A 22,881-nucleotide genomic window follows, 5' to 3' on the forward strand; every position below is an offset into this window, starting at 1 on the left:
TGAGACGACAGAGAATCACTTCAGTGTTCGTCTGTTTGTACAGCCTGTGATTCAGACTCTCACAAACTCATCTGTCCCAAAGTCTGACATGTTTGGTCATACAGTGATAGAGACAGACAACTTTAATGCGACGTCACTGCCTTTATCTCTCTCTGGGGTTATGTCGACAATATTAGTGGTATTATCTATGATAATTATGCTTTGGTTATATATTTGGTTATATATTGCATCAAACTTAAACCAGGTGCCAACACATTATGGTCATGTGATTATGTGCCAAAAAGCAGTTTACTGGTTTTAAGCTACAAAAGTGGAATATTGTGGATGTTAATAAATTCACAACTTTTTAAAAAAGCTCTCTGTGATTATTTACATGCTTCATTAAAATCCATAAATATATGGTCAGCCTAATTTATAGACACCTGATAGAAATTGCTTAATGGTTTCTGAGGAGATTCTTAAATCTAGTTTCAGTGTAATGTATGAACTCACAAAACACCACAACTACTAGACAATGTAAAAGATTTATATTATGTTTATTATTTTTAATATAATATTGCTTGTCTTTAATGCATTGATCAACAGATATCAGAGGAACAAAAACACAAATATATTAATATCAAAAATGACCTGATTGTTAAAACTAGTAATAGCGAAAAGCAACTTTAGGCTGTTGGAATGTTGCATAATTCTGCTATTACATATACAAATAAACCAAAATAAAATGGCTTATCTTTAGTTCTGGAACTAAGGCTGTCATGCCAAGTCAAATGCATTAGAGCAGGCCTTGCAATAGCAAATTTTCTGCTTGTCTGATGTAAAAATTACACCTCCTGCAGAAAGGAAATTGAAATGTTTTAAGAAACAACTTCAATTATTATACTTATGAGTGGTAAGGTTTATAGATGACCATGTTTATCAGCCCTGTTTTTGCCCTAACAGTGTAAAATTTAAAGCTGCAATCTGTAATTTTCCAAATGCCTGGAATTAGCTTGGAATGATTCTGAAAACAAATGGCTAGACAGACAGTACAATTACTGTCGCACAACCATTAACATCCTGCCAGATGGTAGCTTTTTTCCATCCATCTGTTATGTCCGGGGTGTGCAACCTTTTTTGACCTATTTTTGACCTGTTCGTGTTCCACACAAGAAATTGTGGAGTCAACTCCATCTCATTGAAGTTCAAGTTCAGATCATCTCCAGATCTCACAAATATTCAGCAAATGATCTTAGTTAAGGGCAGTTAACTTCTTTCTGCCATTGCATTGGAACTCGTCATTAAGATCACACCTTAACAAAATAATAATTACAGCTGAAATTGAAAACACAAAGCAAAGAATAAAAGTTCACATGTGCTAATTGTTAGACAGAGTGGTTGAGTATGATGTTCAGTCAGATTGGACAGATTTTATAGTGACACAAAACCGCAAAAACACACCAGGTATAGTATTTTAGGCCAAATTCAAACTATAACTTGAATATGGTTCAGATTAACTTCAGTCACAGGAGTCTCAGGTTGATTAAATATACTTGGTTGGAGAAAACAAGGGAATGGTCGTCAGGCTGGAGCTGCTCACCAAATCTTGACATCCATAAGTTCTATATCTCCCGCAATCTCTATCACATCCACACAACTTAGATCCTGCACACGGTGCTTGTAACTCAGCAGGTGGAAGCCGTTTATTGCCACTTTATACTCCTGAGCCTCACACAGGATGATCATCTGCCATGGAAAAGTATAAAGTCAGAGGTCACAGAGAAGATACCACTCAACACAGTAAGAATAACTAAGATGCAAATGCAGGTGTGCACATACTAATGAATTATTTAATGTAATCATGCATTTTCAGAAAAGCACTAAAACCAAGTCATCATTCTTTAAAGTCAACATGAGTTGCATTTGTAAGCTATTTAACATATGTGACATTTCCAAGTTAGGTAAATGTTAGCTAAAACATTTAAAATGGTGTTTCTGGTCTTTATACAAAATTGTGTTAAACATAAAATAACAATTGGACATTTCTACAGCATTTTTACTGCCTGTGAGTTTGATTGGTTATTTTCTAAAAACATTTTTTACAATTTACATACTTTTTAACCTCAAATGTTCATCTTGTCTAACTCTGCGTGAACTCTGTGCATTCCAGGTCAATACAGTTAGGGTATGTCAAAAAACTCCCATCTCATTTTCTCCTCCAACTTCAAAATCGTCCTACCAACCCAGTGCCCACCCAGTGTCTACAAAGTGAACACGCAAAGAAGGTCAAACATCCTTTACAAAAAAAAGATAAAACAGCAATGTAGTTCGATTTTGAAGTTGCACGGATTTTGGAGGGACAACACAAACTATGAAAACATATTTTATTACATAAACAGTTTATACATAGAAAAAACTTACATTTTTGATTCATCAAAATACCCACCATTAGCAGCTCTGCATAATCTGGTCCTAAATTCATTGTATTCTAAACTTAACTGGCAATCAATTGTTGAAGTTATTAAGGTGCGCTGACCCAAAAATCTTTTAAAAACCTGGGCAAAGTTTAAACCAGTAACCAGGCATCACAGCTGGCAAAGGGGCATGTCTGACTTTGACATGTATATATTGCCATTATTATGTAATCAAAATGAAAATTATTATTATTGCTGGTCTTCAATGATAATGTCAAGTTACTTTAATGTACTTGCACCAAAAAATGATAAGGATTTATGCTGATATTGTCCAAAACCACATATTGCCAGGGGTGTTTCCAAACTTTTGGAGGGCAGTGTATGTCGGTAACCAAATATTTGCTAGTCCCCATTGACTTCCGTGTTATGGAAAAAAAAATAAAAAAATATGGAAGCCAATGGGGACCAGAAACTTCTTGCAAAAAGAAATTCATACAGGCATGAAACAAATTGAGGTTGAGTGAACTATCCTTTTCATGTCTTAATTTCTAGGCAGTTAATGCAATATCAGCTAACAAAAAAAGTCATTTCAGAGGTGAAGAAAGTTGTTACATCATGATGAAAGATTTCTCTTTGAAATAATGTGAATTCAATGAACCGGGAATGTGCATTCAAAAAAAGTGCATTTAGATTTCATGTTGACTTTAAATTTCAGCATATGCTCTCATTTAGTGACAAACAAGATCTGATACCTCAAAGTATTGACCAGGTGACAAGGGAAAGCTGGGGAGGGAGGTCTCCTCAGGCCCCCAACAACCAGACAGGAAAGAGTTCCGAACAAAGGAACCAGTTTTGAAACGCGGGTTTAAGTGAAAAGCAATGTCCTCTGAGTTACTGATGCGAAAGTTCACAGAGAAACTGTGGGGATAAAGAAAGATATTGAAGACATCAATACATAATTGAATGAGAAATGGGTTAAAAATGACAAAAAGCATGTATCCCAGTTGTATTCCTGGTGGTTGTTTTCTTCTCATACCTCGTTGGAAAACCAGGGATCTGCCCTTTTACCATAATGGACTCTCCTGGACTCAATCCTTTCGCAAGTTTGCTCATAAATGGAAGACTCTGGAGGAAAAAAAGGAACACATCTGACAATGCTTTCAAATTCAGCACGACAAAGACAGCACAACAGCCACAATAAAAAGGTATTGCTAGGCAGTCACTTAAGGCTGGAATATACTATACATCTTTTAAAATCGGAACAGATTTTAAACCATTAGGCATCAGACATTTGTTGGTTTTCTAAATGGTTACAGAGAAAATATGGACATTAACACACGATGCATGGAAAACAATATGTGTTCTAAAAAACTGACTCTATATATATCAAACATATTTGATATCCTCTAACTGATTGGAATCATAGGCTGAAGCTAAAAAAAAAAAAAAATAATAAAAAAAAAACAACAACAACTGTGTCCGTGCCAATCATACACTGTGATTTTCTCTGAAATCTGTCAGCTCCAACTGCCTAAAATCTGCAGCGACTCGTCCAGACTGCAAATCAGGGCAAAAATCTGTGCAAAAGTTGTCTGGAGTATTCCAGCTTTAAGGTTTTGAATGCACTGCAATACTGTATGATTGCCAAGGTGTTGCTAAGCCAGCTGTTAGGGTGTTATAGGTGGTTCCCAGGGCATTGTTAGCTTGTGTAGATTTCTCAGATGATTAGTTACTGGTAGGATAAGTGAGGAAACCCAGAGAAGCACTGTTGAAATAGAAACCAAGGCATTGACAAAACGTCCTTTTCCCTGTCATGCTTAGCTAGGACAAATCTCAGATTTACAAAGATTTACATTCAATTCACACTTCTACCTAACAAGCTAAACATTTTGAGACATCAGTGAATTGCAGGCTAAAGTTTAATACTTTATTAATGGAATAGTTAACCTAAATCATTTCCTCAACTCTTGCTGTGGAACACAAAAGAAGAATTTTGGTAACCAATAATTTTGGACCAATATATGGACAAAATAAACACTGAGACTTATTTTTAAAATATCTTCTTTCATCTTCCACAGAATAAATGAACAACATCAGGGTGAGTAAATGCTGATAATATCTTCATTTTGGTTGAACTATTTTTCGTTTGAAGTATGACTTCAATAAGCAACAGTTATAGTGATGATTGACTTAGCAAAGGCCATTAATGACAAACAATACATTATTTCTTTATATTTCATCTACCTACAGGTTTCTAATCAGTAAGGTGCTTGCTGTAAATGCCTGATTTAAGGGTCAAAGTGATCAAATAATGCCAATGTCCTGGTTTCTGTCCAGACTGTGAGGCACCCACTTCAAATTGATTTCAATTATTCTGAAATTGAATCATCCAGTATGATCTGCAGTTAAAAGTAATGCGGCTGCATAAAAACTGGTGTCACATGTGAGAACAATTTACCCATGTTTACCCCCTAGGAAATTGCAGCCTAACATGTACTCACCGTGTCACCTGACTCCGACATGACTGACTATTGGATGAAAGAGGAGGGAATGTTATAGTTAAACAGCTTCAGCTAAACTATCTATTTTGCTGCAAAACAAAGATTCACATCAGTTCACTACCTATATATAATTTTGAATGGTAAAACTTTTGAATGGTGCTGTATTTTTCATACATACATTTAGAGAGAGAGTACACCATATAGAGAGAAATATTCTACTGTGCAAAAGTTTACGGTCAGTAATTTTGAGAAGAAAAAAAAAAAAAAAATACTGTTTTGATTCTTTTGAACATTCTATTAATCAAAGAATCCTGAAAAAATGTATCCTCGTTTCAATAATATTAAGAAGCACAACTGTTTTCAACATGGATAAAAATAAGAAATGTGTTTTGATTACTGCATCAGAATATTAGAATGATTTCTGAAGGACCATAAGACACTGAAGACTGGAGTAATGATGCTGAAAAATCAATTTTGCATCACAGATATAAATGTAAAATATATTAACATACAATAATTTCAAATTGCAATAGTATTTCAAAATATTATTGTTTTAACTGTAAGAAATACAAAACTTCTAAAGCATTACTTTCTTCAAACTTTTGAACAATAGTGTGCATATACTGTTATAGAAAAAAGCAACATCAGAATAGTCACTTACATAAGGCTGTGTTCTTTTGCTCACAGCTGCATTTGAAGGTGTTATGGAGCTCTAAAAAAAATTAAATCATCATGTTTACATCACAAAATGCAATCCCAGCCACATCATAACAAACAGTAAACATACTGATCAAACAAACCGTGTGCATCATGTACTATATACCTCTGACCGGTAATATAATTTATCCACTACTGTTCTCCACATACACAGCCGAGGTCGTAAGTTTACATACACTTTGCAGAATCTGCAAAATGTTAATTATTTTACCAAAAATAAGAGGATCATACAAAATGGATGTTATTTTTTTATTTCATTCTGACCTAAATTTTTTACATAAAGGACATATAATTACATATAGTACACAAGAGAAATTAATAGTTGAATTTAGAAAAATGACCCTGATCAAAAGTTAACATACACTTAACTCTGTCTGTATTTTTTTTTTTTTAGTGATAGTTGTTCATGAGTCCCTTGTTTGTCCTGATCACTTAAACTGCCTGCTGTTCTTCAGAAAAATCCTTCAGGTCCCACAAATTCTTTGGTTTTTCAGTATTTTTGTGTATTTTAACCTTTCCAGCAATGACTGTATGCTTTAGAGATCCATCTTTTCACACTGAGGACAACTGAGAGGCTCATATGCAACTATTACAGAAGGTTCAAACGCTCACTGATGCTCCAGAAGGGAAAACTATGCATCAAGAGGCGGGGAGTGAAAACTTTTGAACAGAATGAAGATGTGTACATTTTTTTATTTTTCTAAATCTCATATATATATATATATATATATATATATTCATGTATATATATATATATATTCATGTAGCACAACCCTTCAGAAGCTACAGAAGATACATGTTTCCCAAAAGGCAAAATAATTTCAATTTATCCTGATCTTCAAATTCAAAACGTTTTCACTCCCCAGCTCTTAATACATTGGGTTTCCTTCTGGAGCATAAATGAGTGTTTGAACCTTCTGTAATAGTTGCATATGAGTCCCTCAGCTGTTCTCAGTGTGAAAAGATGGATCTCAAAATCATACAGTCATTGTTTAAAGGGTTCAAATACACAAATTTAAAAAAAACCTGGAACCTGAAGTATTTTTCTAAAGAACAGCGGAGAGTTTAACTGTTCCGTATCATTCAGATAACAACACAGTATTAAGACTCAAGTGTATGTAAACTTTTGAACAGGGTAATTTTTATAAATTCGACTATTATTTTCTCTTGTGGACTATATGTAAACCTATTTTATGTGAAGTATCTTATTTAAGTCACTTCTAAATAAAATATAACATGCATTTTGTATGATCACTCTTATTTTGTTAAAATAACATTTTGCAGATTCTGCAAGGTGTGTGTAAACTTTTGACCTCAACTGTACCTTTCCTGGTAACACTAGCTGCTTATTAGCATGCTTATTACTAGCATATTGGTGGTTTATTAGTACTTATAAAGCACATATTAATGTCTTATTCTGCATGACCATATTAAAGATCCCTTGATCCTACCCCATACCTAAACTTAACTGCTACCTTACTAAATATTAGTAAGCTGCAAATTGGAAGTTTATTTAGGGGAAACTTTTAATTAATACTAAAATATTTTCTAACCTAAAGTGTTACCCCTTTCCTATATTGATAGTATTTATGCATATATCTGTCAGTTCCATTAAAGTCTCAGCTTTCAGGCTACTTTTTACATTTATATGCAAATCCGAAATCATTCTTAAAATGTTTTAAACATCTAAAGTTTTAATGAAAAACATGTTACCTTGCTTGCTGAATTGGGAATAAACCCAATGGCTTGAATCTGAACTTTCCCTGATATGGCCAGCGTGTCCACCTTCTTGAGCTCTATCCTGTGCCTGTACTCCAGCAGGTGAGAACCATTTACTGCCACCTGGAGGAAGTAAAACATAGTATATTTTAAGAAATCATTCTTATTTTGAGAATCAAAGAAAGAGTCATTTCTACTCCATCAGCATCACAAAACAGAACTGTAAAACAATTTCCATTTTCCAATAATTTTTTTTCCTGAACACTTACTCCTTCGTCCATTTGATGGATAAACAAACTCAAACCAACTCATGCTTGAGAGTAGCATCAGCTAAAAGAATATGAGTTAAAAAAAAAAAAAAACATTGGGATATGACATATCACAGCTCAAGAATAACTGCATCATTTTGTTCTTATAACTCATAACTTATATTCAATGTGTGAGAATAAAATACAAGATCTTTATAGCCCCTAACAGGACAAGGTGATGGACAAAATATAAGATGGGAGGAAAAATTTTTCAACACTCGCCGAAACTTTTGCGTTCCCCCTAGGAACACAATGCATTGTCTCACAAACCTTTCGTGTTATCCCAAGAAAACTTTGTACTCTCACAAAAGTATTGTGTTCCCAAGAGAAAACTGCAAAAATACTGAAATATATATTTTTTTTTCTCCAAGCTCATATTATTTCCGTCACCAGTTTTGCTTTTGTTTGCAAAAAGTTTTGTGAGCAAACACCAATTTTTTCCATCATGAATGTCATATATGTCCTTGGAACTATGCAATTTTGGACATTTTGGAAACAAAAATAATGGTCAAGACATGCATTTCAAATGCATCTATTTCATCTGCAAAAAACAACATAAATGCAATATCTGCTTTTGCTCACATGAATCTCTAAGGTTTTTGATTCCCCCCCTGACTGCAGCCGCCTACTCTCTTCTACATTCAAGGCAAGGCTTGTGGCATCTCAAACAAGTCTACTGTTTTTATCTACAGTCACTGTGTGTGTTTACACTTTGGCTGCCGTTACAGCTAGCTTGCTGCATATTAAATTAACATCCAAAAATAACACACTTTACCTTTCTAAAAACAAACTAAAACTAAAAAGAGCTAACAAAGTCACTAATGTTGTATCGTTTTAAGCAAGAGAATGAGATTAAACTTGACATCACATGACACCAGAGATAGATGTCATGAGATGTCATGTCAATAAACAAGAGCCAAACTAATAGAACTCAAGTTGTTTATAACCTTGAACAAATCTTTCTGAACAAGTATGATGATCTCAAAGGCAGCGCCGTGACTGAAGGGCATCAGGTAGTGGATCTCCTCTTTTCCCCAGCGCTCCTTCTGCAGTGTGTTACAGACGATGTAGGGAGACCGCTTGAAGCGAGGATTAAAATGAAAGGCCACATCTGCCCGAGGCTTCATGCTGCTCCCGCACGTCAGGTCAACCTGAAATCTACAAGACGTTTGCTGTTTATCACTGTCTGCATTGGCTGTGGACAAAATTCAAATGTGATATGAATACATAGCAAGACACATAGCAGTGTTTCTTCTTCTTACAGTAACTAACAGATTTCAAATGTACTAATTTTGTTATATGGTTGCTAACCACCCTGCAATTTTTATTTATTTATTTATTTTGCTATGACTTGTTTATTTTTGCAACTCTTAAAACAAATAAATAATAATGCATAGATTGTATTGTTTTTGTCCCTTTTCCATGAATGAGGATCTAAACAAAAAAATGAAATAAACAATCCATTTTTTGTGTAATTTAAAATTTTGACTGTCCCTCAGCTGCGTTGTAATTTTCAACATTCCCAACGATTTTTACAAGCATTTTACAAAGAGTACTTTGCTTGGTTAACACAAAAACAAATGGCATTAATAATGAGCATGCTGGAGATATCAGACATATAATGCATGAAGAAAATAAATAAAGATAAATTCTACTCTATTCTATTGCATTGCATTCAATTCTGTTCTATTCTATTGCATTGCATTGCATTCTGTTATATACAATTCTTTTGAACTGCATTCTGTTCTTTTCTATTGCATTGCATTCAGTTCTGTTGTTTTATTGCATTGCATTCCAATTATATACTATTCTTTTGTGCTGCACTCTCTATTCTGTTGCTTTGCATTCAATTCTGTTGTATTCTGTTGCATTGCATTCAGTTGTTTGTTAATAATAATAACTATATTAAAGTCATTATTAAATGTTAAATTAATTACAAATATATAAATATTATTTAATTGTCTATATTTAAGATACATAAAATGTTAGCCATGAATTAGCCAAAGAAGACATTTTATTCCAAAAGTGTTTAAATGTTAACAAACTTAATGCATAATCAATTTTACATAATTATACATAATTCATAAAAAATATCTTAATTTGTGCAAATGAATGAAGGTCTTACGCATTTGGAAAAACATAAAGGTGAGGAATTAATAACAAAATTCTCATTTTTGGGTGAACTAACCCTTTAAGGGCCAAAATTGCCCATAAAGAAAGTCTGGTGCTTCTATCATCTTTTAAATCTATTGATATAATATTTCATGCTTAAGTAATGTCTGCATGTTTATATAAAGCTGAAATTGGCTTCTTACCAGAATGATCCCTTCCTTGGCCCAACACTGAGCTGACTTAAGCTAAACAATGACACTATTGTATTCTATGGCTGCTTTACAGCAGAATCTGAACTGTTTCCATAGTTGAGTTTCCGCAACTGATTCTGATGTTTTCCTGTTTATATCCGTTAAGCTGCTTTGACACAACCTGTACTGTATAAAGCTCTACAGAAATAAGGGTGAGTTGACTGGAGCTCACATGTCACTGTACTACCTCCTGTGCTTTCTGTCTAAGGCAGTGACATATAAGGTGGAAAGAATGATTCAAATATGACCCAAATCAAACATTTTAATCGCTCACCTGTCAGAATCACTGGGTACACTGCCCTGAATAAGCACCATCTCTCCAGGTTGAAGTCCGCCCAGGATGGTACCAGCATAAGGAATCGTCTAAGAAAATGACGAGAATCATTACTCAGTTACCTCTACGTTTTAAGCCTACAATATATAAATATTTACGCTTTTATCACTGAAAAACAAATAAAGCACTAACAGATAAACACGAACAAAACTTGTCACCAATAAGCAAAAAGTGTAAGTAGGGTAAATTACTTACTGGATTCATTATTGTTTGTTTCGGGTTTGCGACAGACATTTTAGCGATGTTTGTTCAGAAATCCTTTTTATATGCTGTTACTCCGAGTTAATCAACGTCTGAGGAACAAATATAAACACTTTCTGCACTTTCACTTCCGCATGTGAGAATGACGCATTCAGTAACCAATTAATGCGCTATATGAGCGCGACGCGTTCAGTGACCAATCAATTTCTCCATGAGCGCGACGCGTTCAGTAACCTGTCAATGCGCTATTTGAGCGCGACGCGTTAAGTGACCAATCAGTGCGTGGTATGAACGCGACGCGTTCACTGACGAAACGTTCAGTGGACAGAGTTTCGGGTAACTAGGGGCGGTCTCAGGGTGAGACTTTGGCCAATCAGAGCGCACTATATTTACTGACCAATCACGGCGCTATTTGTACAATGATGGTTTGTACTTGTTTTTCTTTCGAAGAGGGAAGCAAAGCGTTCATGTCCAGGAATGAGAGAAATGCAGTAAATACGTAATTAAATAATTTCTTATGTTTGCATGCATTGTGCTTGAATCTTACTTTAACCCCTAAGTTACATGGTTGTTTAAAGAACAATGACAAGAGAGGTGCTTCTCTTATAATGACAGGTTAATATGCGTTTCACTTGAAGTTCAATCAATCGGAGCACATGACGCGGAAGTATGAGCAAAACTCATGACAGATTTCATTAGTAGTTCATACAAACACCCATCTAAACATGCACACACACAGTCTGCTGTTTATAATCTTCTGCATTGTCGGGTGCTCTGCTGAGTTTTATGTTATAGATGATCGGATTGGATTAGGGAGAGAGTTTGATGGAATAGGTGGATTAAGTGGAGGAGGAGTAAGTTGTGTTAACTTCTTCTAAAGTTTACTTTTTGCGTAGAATGTCCATTGTTGTGTCCGTGGTTGCGAGTGACTAACCGTTGCTTTTCTTCTCAGGCCACTTCCCGACTTCTTGTCAACTATGAAGAGCCGTATCGAAGTCAGATATTGGATTTCTTGTTCAAGGTTATTGGGTTTAATATGTGTTGAGCTTAATATGTGTGGCATTTAATGATGGACATGCATTGAATAACCAGATGTGTTGTTGTGTTGTGGGTTTGGTTTTATTCAGCCCAACTTTGGAGCTTCGCTGCACATCCTAAAAGTAGAAATAGGAGGCGATGCTCAAACCACAGGTAATACAAAATGTCTATCTTTGTTTGTTTGTTTGTCTGGCTTTCTAAAATTTAAAAAGTCTATAAGAAATGCATCATTAAAAGAAAATCTTATTACGTAGTTTGTCACAATATTTTAATATTTCATAGAAAATAATAGTTTAACAAAACCTGTTAACCAGTCATTTGAAAAACCTTTGTACAGGAATCAGAGTCACCTGTTGTGAGTCATGTGATAGAAACATGCTGGGGGGGGGGATGGGGGGCAGGAAACCAGAAAAATTATATGATAAAGACACTGTAAAAAAAAAAAAAAAAAAAAAAAAAAAAAGAATAATAAATAAATAAAATAAGCTTTTAATGACAAAATCCCCCAAAACATAAAATGAAATAATAATTCATATTTATAAAATAATTGTTTTATTTAAAAACATTTTTGGAAAAAATAAAATAAAATAAATAAATATATGTATGTATGTGTGTGTGTATATATGTGTGTGTGTGTGTGTGTGTGTGTGTGTGTGTGTGTGTATGTTTATTAGATGAATGGGCTTTAGGGATTCGTATGCACAGAGTATGTTATTATTACATATTATTGGGTTTTATAATGTGCCACAGTACACTGGGGTATAAATTGTATTTAACAATATTTACACCTATGTGCAAAGAAAATACATATATTTTCACTACAGATACCCTCTGCTTTATATGTATAACCTTTTATTATTATTATTATTATTATTATTATTATTATTTTTTTATGTATTTTGGACAATCTCTATCTGTGTTCATACTGACATTGGTTAAATTCATTGCCAAGTCTCTGAGTTGATTTCTAGAAGGTGGTCCTACGCTGCCATGGTATCTAACTGAATCAGGTGGCAGTCCATTGGTAGTAGCTTGTCATTTCCATAAAGTTGAGCTCCGTCCAACTGTAAAACATCGCCAGCAATTTCTGATGCTCATGTAGGAAAAAAGTTGTAAAGCTTTGTTATAGCCAATCACTAGCAGTGTCACCCCACTTTTACACCAGTGTGGGAGTTAATGCAAAATAAAATATTAAAATAAAAAACTGTTAACAAATATAATTTAAAAATAGTTTTATAGTTTAGTGTAAAAACATTTTAGACTTAAATACTGAAAATAGACCGAAACAAACTCAGCCATTTAGGTTTCCCAGAAACTTTATGTTTGAGTTATACTACAGGCTTTTTACTTGTCTGTTCGACAGATGGCACAGAACCCTCTCACATGCGCTGTAAGGATGATGGTAATTTTTTCCGTGGATATGAGTGGTGGCTTATGAAAGAAGCCAAGAAGAGAAATCCAAACATCAAGCTGATAGGTGATTAGTTTTTTCTACACTTCATTTGCCATTTGTAAATTAAAGGACAGAAATATTGAGACGATGAGAGATATTTGACTTGATTCAGAGCTTTGATTTTGAAGGTCTTCCCTGGGCATTTCCGGGATGGATTGGAGCTGGAACCCAATGGCCTTACTTCTTTCCAAATATTACTGCCGACTATGTTGTTACATGGATCAATGGAGCAAAGCAGCATCATAACCTTGACATTGATTACATTGGGGTATATATACATTAGCTAATAGTGCAAATGATTATGATGTTGTTTTAAAGAGGAACTTCAATTAAACTTTGCTTTTTTTTTTTTTTTTTTTTTTTTTTTTTTAGATATGGAATGAAAAAAAATATGATCCAGTATACATTAAGGTAAAAGAACTTCCAGAACAAACCCCTCACCTCTTATCATCCAAGATGTTCATGTCTTTCTTTCTTTAGTTGTAAAGAAATTATGTTTTTTGAGGGAAACATTTCTGGATATTTTTCTCCATATAATGGACTGATATGGTGTTTTGAGTTTGAACTTCCAAAATGCAGTTTAAATGCGTATTCAAATGATCCCAAATGCGGCTGTAAACGATCCCAGCCAAGGAAGGAGGGTCTTATCTAGCGAAACGATCGGTTATTTTCATAAAAATAATACAATTCATATACTCAGGGTTCCTGCGGGTCCTTAAAAAGTCTTAAATTTAGTTGTATCAAATTTAAGGTCATAAAAAGTCTTAAATTGTACAAGAAAGTCTTAATTATGAGTGAGAGGTCTTAAATTTTAGGCACGGGAAGACCAGAATTGCGATACAGCTTAGTGTGACGATTAAACTTAAAAAGGTTATGATTTTGTTAAATAAACATGAGCGCTGCATGTTCCAAGTCTGGTGCTGAGCTGCTTTGCTGGGTAAACGTATGTCTGCAGTTCCAAATGCGCCATCTGGAATAGTTTAATAGTAAACAAAAGGAATAGTTTCCATGGATCTAGTCTTTGCGTCTGTTTGATGTTGTTGTTTTTTTTTTTTGTTTGTTTGTTTTTTTGTTTGGAATGGAATTGCTAGATGGCACTGTCCCAAAAAATGTCCCAGAAAGGGTCCTAGAAACGTGGTCCTAGAACTGCAGCCTCCGGTATTGTGGGAACATAGTATTGGGGTTGTTTTTGTTCAGACCAAAGCGAAAAGTGACCCATGTTTTTACCCTGCAAACATGCAGAGCTGTAAATGTGAACTGGTGGATCATTAAGAAGATAATTCATCATAAAAATCAAAACGCTAACATGTATTTGTATGTTTTTTTTTTTTTGTTTGTTTGTTTTTTTTTTTTTTAATTAATAAAATAATTTATTGATAATAATTGTTTAAATTAATATAAGTAATATTTTTGACTCATCTATTTTCTCAAAAATTGATACTTTAAAGAAATGTGAAGTGTATCATTTTCTAAAATTTTGTTTTTGTGAAAAATCTGAACTGTAAATTAGTTTTTACAGTAGTTTACAGTCATTTTACGGTTTAATATTTAACCATAGACATTGCCCTACCCTGCTCATATGGTACTATTTTTTTTTGTTTGTACAGGTCTTAAAAAAGGTCTTAAAGTCTTAAATTTGAACTTAAAAATCCTGCAGCAACCCTGTATACTTTTTAATGTCAAACGCTCGTCTCGTCTCACTCTGCCTGAACTGTTTTTTTTTTTTTTTTCTGGTTCATGACAGTTAGGGTATGTCGAAAATCTCCCTCAACTTCAGAATCGTCCTATATCGCTGTTTTACCTTTTTTGTTAAGAATGTTTGATTCTTCTTTGCATGTTCACTTTGCAAAGACTGTGTCGATACTTCTGCAGCAATGTAGCATGATTTTTTTTAAATGATTTTTGAAGTTGAGGGAGAAAATACGATTGGAGTTTTTCGACATACCCTAATTGTCTTGAGTCAGAATACACAGAGATGAGCGTTTGAGATTAAAAAGTATTTAAATTGTATTTTTTAATGAAAATAACCGATCGTTTCACTAGATAAGACCCTTCTTCCTCGGCTGGGATCATTTACAACCGTTTTTGGGATCGTTTTAAGCTGCATTTAAACTGCATTTTGGAAGTTCAAAATCGGGGCACCATATCAGTCCATTATATGGAGAAAAATCCTGAAATGTTTAACTCAAAAAACATTATCTGTACATTTTTGTTCTGGAAGTGTACTTCTCCTTTAATTCTGTAATCTTCATTCCAAACAGCCTTACTATATTGACAAAATCATCAATATTTCAATCAGTCCAAATGGATATGTCTATCCTATCTGACTACCTAGGTGCTGAGAGATGCTTTGGACAGAGCTGGTTATACAAATATCGGCATCATTGCTGCAGATGGAGACTGGTCCGTTGCGGCTGCCATGCTGGAGGATCCATATCTGAATGATGCTGTTGAGGTGTTAGGGTATGCAGTTTGCTACCTTTGGCCTTAAAATGCATATTGACCGACTACTAAACTATGAAGTGTAAACCAAATTATAGTTAAGAGTTTGAAGTCTTTACAGTGTCCACTACCCAGGCACCATAACAGTGAAGGAAGCACTGTTAACGGAGAAGAAGCTTTGGTCCTCTGAAGATTACAGCACCTTCAATGATGACATCGGTGCGGGATGTTGGGCTCGTATCTTAAACCAGAACTACGTGAATGGCAGAATGACCTCGTGAGTGGTTTGCAGACACCTGTCGCTTTCTCTGCAATACCCATCTAATGTGCTGAGAGTAGGACTGCTTTGTTTTTAGGACTATATCCTGGAATTTGATAGCAAGTTACTATGAGAATCTGTCCTTTGGTGGAGATGGGCTGATGACTGCTGACGAGCCCTGGAGTGGACATTATGTAGTGCAATCTCCAATATGGATGACCGGTAACTTGTTGTTTTAGCTAATAAGTGAATGTCAGTTATTTCTTGAGTGTTGACAAATTGTATGTCTTGTTGCTATAGCGCACACTACTCAGTTTGCACAGCCAGGCTGGTTTTATCTGCAGACTGTAGGGAAACTCACCCATGGAGGAAGTTATGTGGCTTTAACAGACCGTAAAGGGAACCTGACAATTGTTATTGAAACCATGGTGGGTGGATGGCTCTGTTCGTATGTCTTGTTTGCGTCTTGTGAAAGTCACAAGTTTTAGTGAATCACTTATTTTGATCTCTATGAACACTCCTCTCTACTTCTTTTTATAGACACACAAGCACTCTCAATGCATTCGACCTCCTCTACCGCACTTTGACGTCTCTCCTCAGATAGCTGTATTTCAGCTCAAAGGTTCTTTTGTAAGTGCAGTTCTGTCTGTTGATATTTCTGTCCATTTATTTCTTAACCTTAAGGCTTAATATTATGTTGCTTGTGCTTTCATCTTTTTCAGGCACATCTCACTGACCTTCAAGTGTGGTACTCAAAATTGGATTTTGAGACCAAAAATGATACACTGTTTCAGCGGAGCAGCCCTATTGAGGTATATTTCAATCAGTTTGCTCTGTATTTCATGTCTTCACACACTTTAGAATGAATAGGCAGTAAATGAACGTTCCTGTTTCCACACAGGTCTATGATGGTTTATTCGCCCTAAAACTAGATGTTGATGAGGTTTACACAATCACAACAGTGAACACTGGACAAAAAGGCTCTTACCCAGACCCCCCCAAATCTTGCCTATTTCCAAAGAATTACTCTGATGACTTCACTGTTGGTAATGAATATTAGTGTCAACAGGAAACTATTGGAAGCAATGACTCGAGTGATGTTCATAACAGAATTTTTTTTCATTCTTAGATAACCCTCCATTCTCTGAAGCCCCGTATTTTGCTGATCAAACCGGTGTGTTTGAGTACTTCAGAAATAGCACAGATAATGGCTCGCATGCGTTTACCTTACGACAGGTGGTCACCGAACGACCGGTCACCTGGGCGAGAGATGCTGACCAGACCATCAGCGTCATAGGGGACTACAGCTGGTATGTTTGTCTTCAGTATTGTGATCTTTGTTAAAGGAGAAGTCCACTTCCAGAACAACAATTTACATATAATGTACTCACCCCCTTGTCATCCAAGATGCTCATGTCTTTCTTTCTTCAGTCGTAAAGAAATTATGTTATTTGAGGAAAACATTTCAGCATTTTTCTCCATTTAGTGGGCTGGTATGGTGACCCCGATTTTGAACTTTCAAAATGCAGTTTAAATGTGGCTTCAAACGATCCCAAATGCGGTTGTAAATGATTCCAGCCGAGAAAGAAGGGTCTTATCTAGTGAAACAATCAGTTATTTTAATAAAAATAATACAATTAATATACTTTTCAATGTCGAACGCTCGTCTTGTCTTACTCTGCCTGGACTTGTTCCGGTTCATGACAGTTAGGGTATGTCGAAAAACTCCCATCTCATGTTCTCCCTCAGCTTCAAATCGTCCTATATCACTGTTTTACCTTTTTTGTTAAGGGTGTTTGATCTTCTTTGCATGTTTTTTGACATACTCTAACTGTCTTGTGTCAGAATACACAGAGTTCAGGGAGGGAAAGGCAAGTTTGAGATTAAAAAGTATTTTAATTTTGTTTGTTTTTTGTTTTTTTTTTAAATGAAAATAACTGAGTTTCACTAGATAAGACCCTTCTTTCTCGGCTGGGATCATTTACAACTGCATTTGGGATCGTTTGAAGCCACATTTAAACTGCATTTTGGAAGTTCAAAATCAGGGCACCATATCAGTCCATTATATGAAGAAAAATGCTGAAATGTTTTCCTCAAAAAACATAATTTCTATACGACTGAAGAAAGAAAGACATGAACATCTTGGATGACAAGGGGGTGAGTACATTCAGTGTTGGGAAGGTTACTTTAGAAATGTAATAGGTTACAGATTACAAGTTACTTGATTTAAAATGTAATAAGTAGTGTAACTTTTCAATTACTTTATTAAAGTAATGTAACTTATTACTTTTAATTACTTTTTGATTACTTTTCTAAATTTCTAATATTTTCAACTGTTAATCATTTTGAAACATTTAAACCAGGCAGAGTTAACCTTACAGTAGCACTCAACACTCATTACTGTCAGACTTTCAAAATCCTTTATCACTTGAATTAAGATTATAATAAGTAAGGGATAATATACATCTTTATTTTGCGATAACAACTGGCTGAATGTACATTATCTCACTTATTACACAACTGCTTGATAGATTATTTAGATATTTCGTGTCAAAATCATTAGACATGAAACACTGATCTGAGTTGAAATATTTTAACGCAAAGCTTCCATGAAGAAATCAGTTGCTAGCAAACGGCAAGTTCAAACTAGACATTTTAGGGATACAGTGCAGTCATACCAGTTTTCTTACACAACATTTCACCACATAAATAAGTAGTAGTACTAGTTTGTTAGTTATCTTATAATCCATTACAATGTACAAAAAAAAAAAAAAAAAAAAAAAAAAAATGTCAGCAGCTGTGTTTGTATGAAACAATAGAGCAAGTCCATGATACCAGGATGACAGAATTAAGATACTGTACACATAATATTGAATTAAGTTTTAATATTTTATTAGCTAACCAAACGCAAAGCTTCCACCAAGAAAAATTATCAAGCATATAGCACTGACTTAAGTTGCCCCAAAAGAGTCTGAGCTGTGTAATTATTTAATTTAAAGCACAGCCACCACAAATTCAGAATTTTTTTTTTTTTTTTAACTTCTATTTTTGGGCTTTTTATGCCTTTTATTGTGATAGGGCAGTAGAGAGACGACAGGAAAGAGCTGGGAGGAGAGAGGGGAGCGGGTTCGACAAAGGACCTCGAGACAGGAATCGAACTCAGGTCACCGTGAGCGCAGTTGCGCTATATGTCATAACAAGATCATAACATAAATAACATCATAACAAGAAATAGTTTAATAGCTGTGATGCTGGGTTTGAAATCAAATGTTTGCATAGTTATGACAGAAAACACTAGCATCTAACAATGCCTTGGAAAAAACAATCTTAAAAAATAAAGTTTATGCATAAACCCAAATAGGAAATAAAACAGTTATCAAATAAGCATGTGTCCTGTTCTGTGTCCTAAACTCCTGAAACATTGGTGTCTCATTTTAGAGCAGTTAATGCAATTTAAAAGAAGTCAATTAAATCTGTAAGTGGGGGTGGGTGTGTAAAAAAATTCAGATGTAATCCCCTTTGTAATCACTGGCATTTTTCAAAAGTAACTGTAATTTAATTACATATTTTTTCTCAGTAACTGTAACTAATTACAATTACATTTATTTTGTAATTAGATTACGTAATTCCGTTACATGTAACTAGTTACTTCCCAACACTGAGTACATTATATGTGAATCTTGGTTTTGGAAGTGGACTTCTCCTTTAAGCGAGCAATATATGGGAGAATGTACATTTTGCAGATATGTTTTAATCAATACTGTAGTATTACAGTAAATTACATTCTGTCTCACAATTAATCACATGTAACCAAAATTCACTACTTGTCAAACTAGGACAGATCTCAGTGTGTCCTGTGACGTCCTCATTGAAACTCCTGCCACTGGAGGCGTGTTCCTGGCAGCCAGGGTTGATCAAGGTGGAGAATCTGTCAGAGAAGCAAAGGGTGTCTTTTACTGGATTTATGCAAATGGAACCTATAAAGTGACAAATGATATAGGTAACCATTTTATATTTCTGTTTCTTTGTTCATGTTTAATTTTATCATTATACACAGGTTAACGTTTCACTCACCAGCCATTTTGGATACTAACTTAAAAAAAAAAAAAAAAAAAAAAAAAAGTTATCAGCCAATCGGAACTTCCACTAGCTAAAAGGAAAATATCAGACAAACTAGATTATTAAAATCACAGCTTATATTTAAATATATGTATTATTCAATCTGGTTATGAAACATTATGTGGCTTTTAGTTTTTTTTGGCAGTCAGTCATTGTTTGTGGATACCATTAAAAATAAATAAAAACAAAATGCTCAGCGACTGCTCATTCTGTACTTGCATGTTCAAGTTAAAGGCTGCAGTCCAAAACAATAAATCTAATCACTGTACAGGCACAAGTTCCCTTCAAGATTGTCAGAAAAATGACAGAAAGTGAATCTGTATTATCATATTTCAAATATTGATTCACAGCATGGATTTGATTCACAGAAAGACAAACGTCTTACTGGAAAATGCACAAAACATCTTCCAGCCTAGGTTGAAGTCAGTACGTTCATATATTTGTCCCAAATCATTGTTAATGTAATTTACTATATATTTACTTCACCCTTTGTTTTGCTAATGTTGGAGGCTCCTCTTAGAGGAAAGGCTCTAATAGTGATGGCATGTAAGTGACAGAAAAACATTCTAACCTACAAATTGATGTGCACTGCCAATTTTCATGTGTATTTGTTGGATTGCTGGATGAAAATTTTAAACCCTGGTTATAAAATAATATGCTTTGCACATGCATAGCCTTTTGGACAATAGCATGCACAATACTTGCACAGTGCAGCTGTGCATAACTAGGGAGTCTATGGCAGCCCATTGGTCCAGTTCTGACACACTGATTTGGGAGAATCTGAGCATTCCTGGTACCCAATTTGTGCTTAAGTTTCTAATAATAACTTCGAACTGACTGACCTGGGCTGGGTTTTTCTAAGAGCACCGTAAATCTACAGCAAAATGAAGAATGAATAGAATGAATAGGTGTTATGTCATTTCGAACTAAATCCATGGACTCACCAACTATTAAATTAGAACTGCCATTAAACCATGTAATGGTATACACTGGGGATTACGGTGCTATATGTTTTTTTTTTTTTTTTTTTTTTTTTTTTTTTTCCATCTGATTCCGGTCTTCATTTTGTTTCCGTTTTAGTACCTCAGTGAACGATTTGTATTGTGACTAATCTTGTTTTTCACATTAAAGGTGGACAGAGAGTTCTTGCTGAAGGGCAGTCAGGAACAAGAGAAGGTGTATGGTATACCTTAACCCTGAGTGTCAAGGTAAAATCTGTTATTTATTTATATATATATATATATATATATATATATATATTCTTTTAACTATTCTTTGTCATTGTTGTTAAATGTGCATGTTTTGGCGTACAGGGATATTTTGCCACGGGGATGCTGAATGGCTATCTGCTGTGGAAGAACGCTGTGGTTGTCGAACCCAAGAATGGCTGGGTTGCACTAGGAACTCTCTCTTTTGAATATGCACAGTTTGATAATTTCAAAGTAAATGCAGAATAATTCATGCCTATGTCACATCAATCCTGTTTACATAATCGTTACACAATTTGATTTCAACCAAATGCCTTTTTTATTTTAATGCAAACATACTGTGATGGATGCCTATTTTGTTTAATTTGATGATTTGTCTTTTGTTTTTTTAAACCTTTCTCTTTGTGCTTTGTAAGTGAGGAATGTGAGTGTGAACTGTTTGTTTTCTTCAAAAAGGGACGTTTTGTGGCAATTACTATAATTGGGCTGTTTTTCATAGCAATGTGTGAATGACACTACCAATTTGCACATATTTGATGGATTTTATGTTTTATATGAAATCTTTTAATAATAAACAGAGCTAAAATTGTGAAAAATAATGAGTTTGAGTGAATAAAAGTGACTCCTTCAGTACTGTTTCAAAAAGTATCCTGGATGTACAACATAGGAAAGCTGACAAAGGCCTATACAAGAGCAGTCTAGACAATGTGCACATGTTCTAAAAAGTCTCTTCTACCTAAAACTGCATGGCAATATCATACATAACTTGTATGAAGAATGATTTTAAATGGTCTTTTATCATGAAAGAGTATTTATCATACCATCATGCCATAAGCATTGTAAAATAACAGCATGCATTACACTTACATTATTTTTATTTAATTATTTATTTATTTTGGCAGCAGATAGAATGTATGCATTTAATTAACCCCCTTTTAAATTTTATGCAAAGCGTTTTTGATGAAAAGTTGCTGGCAGCATTATGCATTCCAAGTATGACTTTGGGTTATTTTTCTCAGTATTGTTTTTCTGTTGTAAATGTTTTCAGGCACGACTGAACTATGGCTACAGGCACAATCTATTTTTAAGTATGTGAAAAAAAACAAGCAAACAAAAAATCCACTGCTCTTCTTTATTATATTTGTAAATTAAAGATACAGTGATGACACTGACAATATACTTTAATGATTAAAACATTACTGAAATGTATGTTTAGACACTAGCCCTGGTGCTTCCTAGAGACCCCTACCAAATTAGCATCTTTAAATTATATATTCAGACTTGGAATAACTGAAGATATAACAATTCTTATTTTGTCATTCTAACTAACTAAATAAATAGCCTACAGGCCACAGCTTAAGTTGCTGGACTAAACACTGCAGCATGCATTACACACCTACAAACTTAATTTGTTGTCATTATTCTAAACAATCATTAAAATAGATTAGTTGTGATTCGTTGATCTTAAAATAAGTCAATTAGGTCTTGTTTTCTGGCTATGAATATTTTTTTTTTTAATAAATCTGTTTAATGAACATTTTAATTACATTTATTCAAAAATGTGTACTTGTTTTAACCCTCTACTGCATGAATTTTGATAATACATGATAAAAATTGATTCCACATCATTTTTTGGTTTATTTGGGAACAGTTTATTAATACAATATTTTTTTGACTACTCCTCATCCCCCATCCCAAAATATTTTGTGTTGCCTTAGGGCAACGTTGCGCAACAATGGTGCAGAATCACAGAAAATTTTTCATTTACATATCATAGGACAATGTTCAGAGAGCAATACAAAATCACAAATCTGTCGAAATACGTC

At 34.4% G+C, this 22,881-nt stretch overlaps 2 protein-coding genes across 4 annotated transcripts; one reads left to right on the plus strand and one right to left on the minus strand.

Annotated features, from left to right (window-relative positions):
- Positions 1–517: 517 nt before the first annotated feature.
- On the minus strand, positions 518–10,678 carry lgals8a (galectin 8a). Of its 2 annotated transcripts, XM_051138829.1 has the most exons (9): positions 10,531–10,678; positions 10,276–10,364; positions 8,586–8,796; positions 7,325–7,453; positions 5,556–5,606; positions 4,895–4,921; positions 3,430–3,518; positions 3,146–3,311; positions 518–1,725 (listed from the first exon to the last, which is right to left on the minus strand). In XM_051138829.1, the coding sequence occupies exons 1-9, from the start codon at positions 10,567–10,569 to the stop codon at positions 1,576–1,578; spliced, it is 951 nt and encodes a 316-aa protein (XP_050994786.1). In that variant the 5' UTR covers positions 10,570–10,678; the 3' UTR covers positions 518–1,575. The 2 variants fall into 2 exon arrangements, with proteins under 2 accessions (XP_050994786.1, XP_050994787.1); XM_051138830.1 differs by lacking the exon at positions 4,895–4,921.
- Positions 10,679–10,967: 289 nt separating this feature from the next.
- galca (galactosylceramidase a) lies at positions 10,968–21,654 on the plus strand. Of its 2 annotated transcripts, none has more exons than XM_051138816.1 (18): positions 10,968–11,035; positions 11,152–11,390; positions 11,489–11,557; positions 11,664–11,727; positions 12,938–13,051; positions 13,156–13,295; positions 13,400–13,438; positions 15,363–15,490; positions 15,591–15,746; positions 15,826–15,950; positions 16,029–16,156; positions 16,269–16,358; positions 16,451–16,540; positions 16,630–16,774; positions 16,858–17,038; positions 19,565–19,728; positions 20,979–21,055; positions 21,161–21,654. In XM_051138816.1, exons 2-18 carry the CDS (start codon positions 11,262–11,264, stop codon positions 21,302–21,304), a joined length of 1,983 nt encoding a protein of 660 aa, XP_050994773.1. In that variant the 5' UTR covers positions 10,968–11,035; positions 11,152–11,261; the 3' UTR covers positions 21,305–21,654. The 2 variants fall into 2 exon arrangements, with proteins under 2 accessions (XP_050994773.1, XP_050994772.1); XM_051138815.1 differs by having other exon boundaries at positions 11,002–11,027.
- Positions 21,655–22,881: the final 1,227 nt, after the last annotated feature.

This window comes from Labeo rohita, chromosome 20 (genome assembly GCF_022985175.1).
Source record: "Labeo rohita strain BAU-BD-2019 chromosome 20, IGBB_LRoh.1.0, whole genome shotgun sequence".
NCBI classification, from domain to species: Eukaryota; Metazoa; Chordata; class Actinopteri; order Cypriniformes; family Cyprinidae; genus Labeo; species Labeo rohita.

Bases quoted from the DNA above. Each gene is read 5' to 3' on its own strand.
- lgals8a (XM_051138829.1), bottom strand. From the start codon at position 10,569: ATGTCTGTCGCAAACCCGAAACAAACAATAATGAATCCA. The intron at 4,922-5,555 runs GTAAGTGACTAT...TTCATCCAATAG, and splicing joins GCAAAAGAACACAGCCTTAT to TCAGTCATGTCGGAGTCAGG. The intron at 1,726-3,145 runs GTATCAGATCTT...TTTCCATGGCAG, and splicing joins CACCTGGTCAATACTTTGAG to ATGATCATCCTGTGTGAGGC.
- galca (XM_051138816.1), top strand. From the start codon at position 11,262: ATGCACACACACAGTCTGCTGTTTATAATCTTCTGCATTGTCGGGTGC. The intron at 17,039-19,564 runs GTATGTTTGTCT...TTGTCAAACTAG, and splicing joins GTCATAGGGGACTACAGCTG to GACAGATCTCAGTGTGTCCT. The intron at 21,056-21,160 runs GTAAAATCTGTT...TTTGGCGTACAG, and splicing joins CCTTAACCCTGAGTGTCAAG to GGATATTTTGCCACGGGGAT.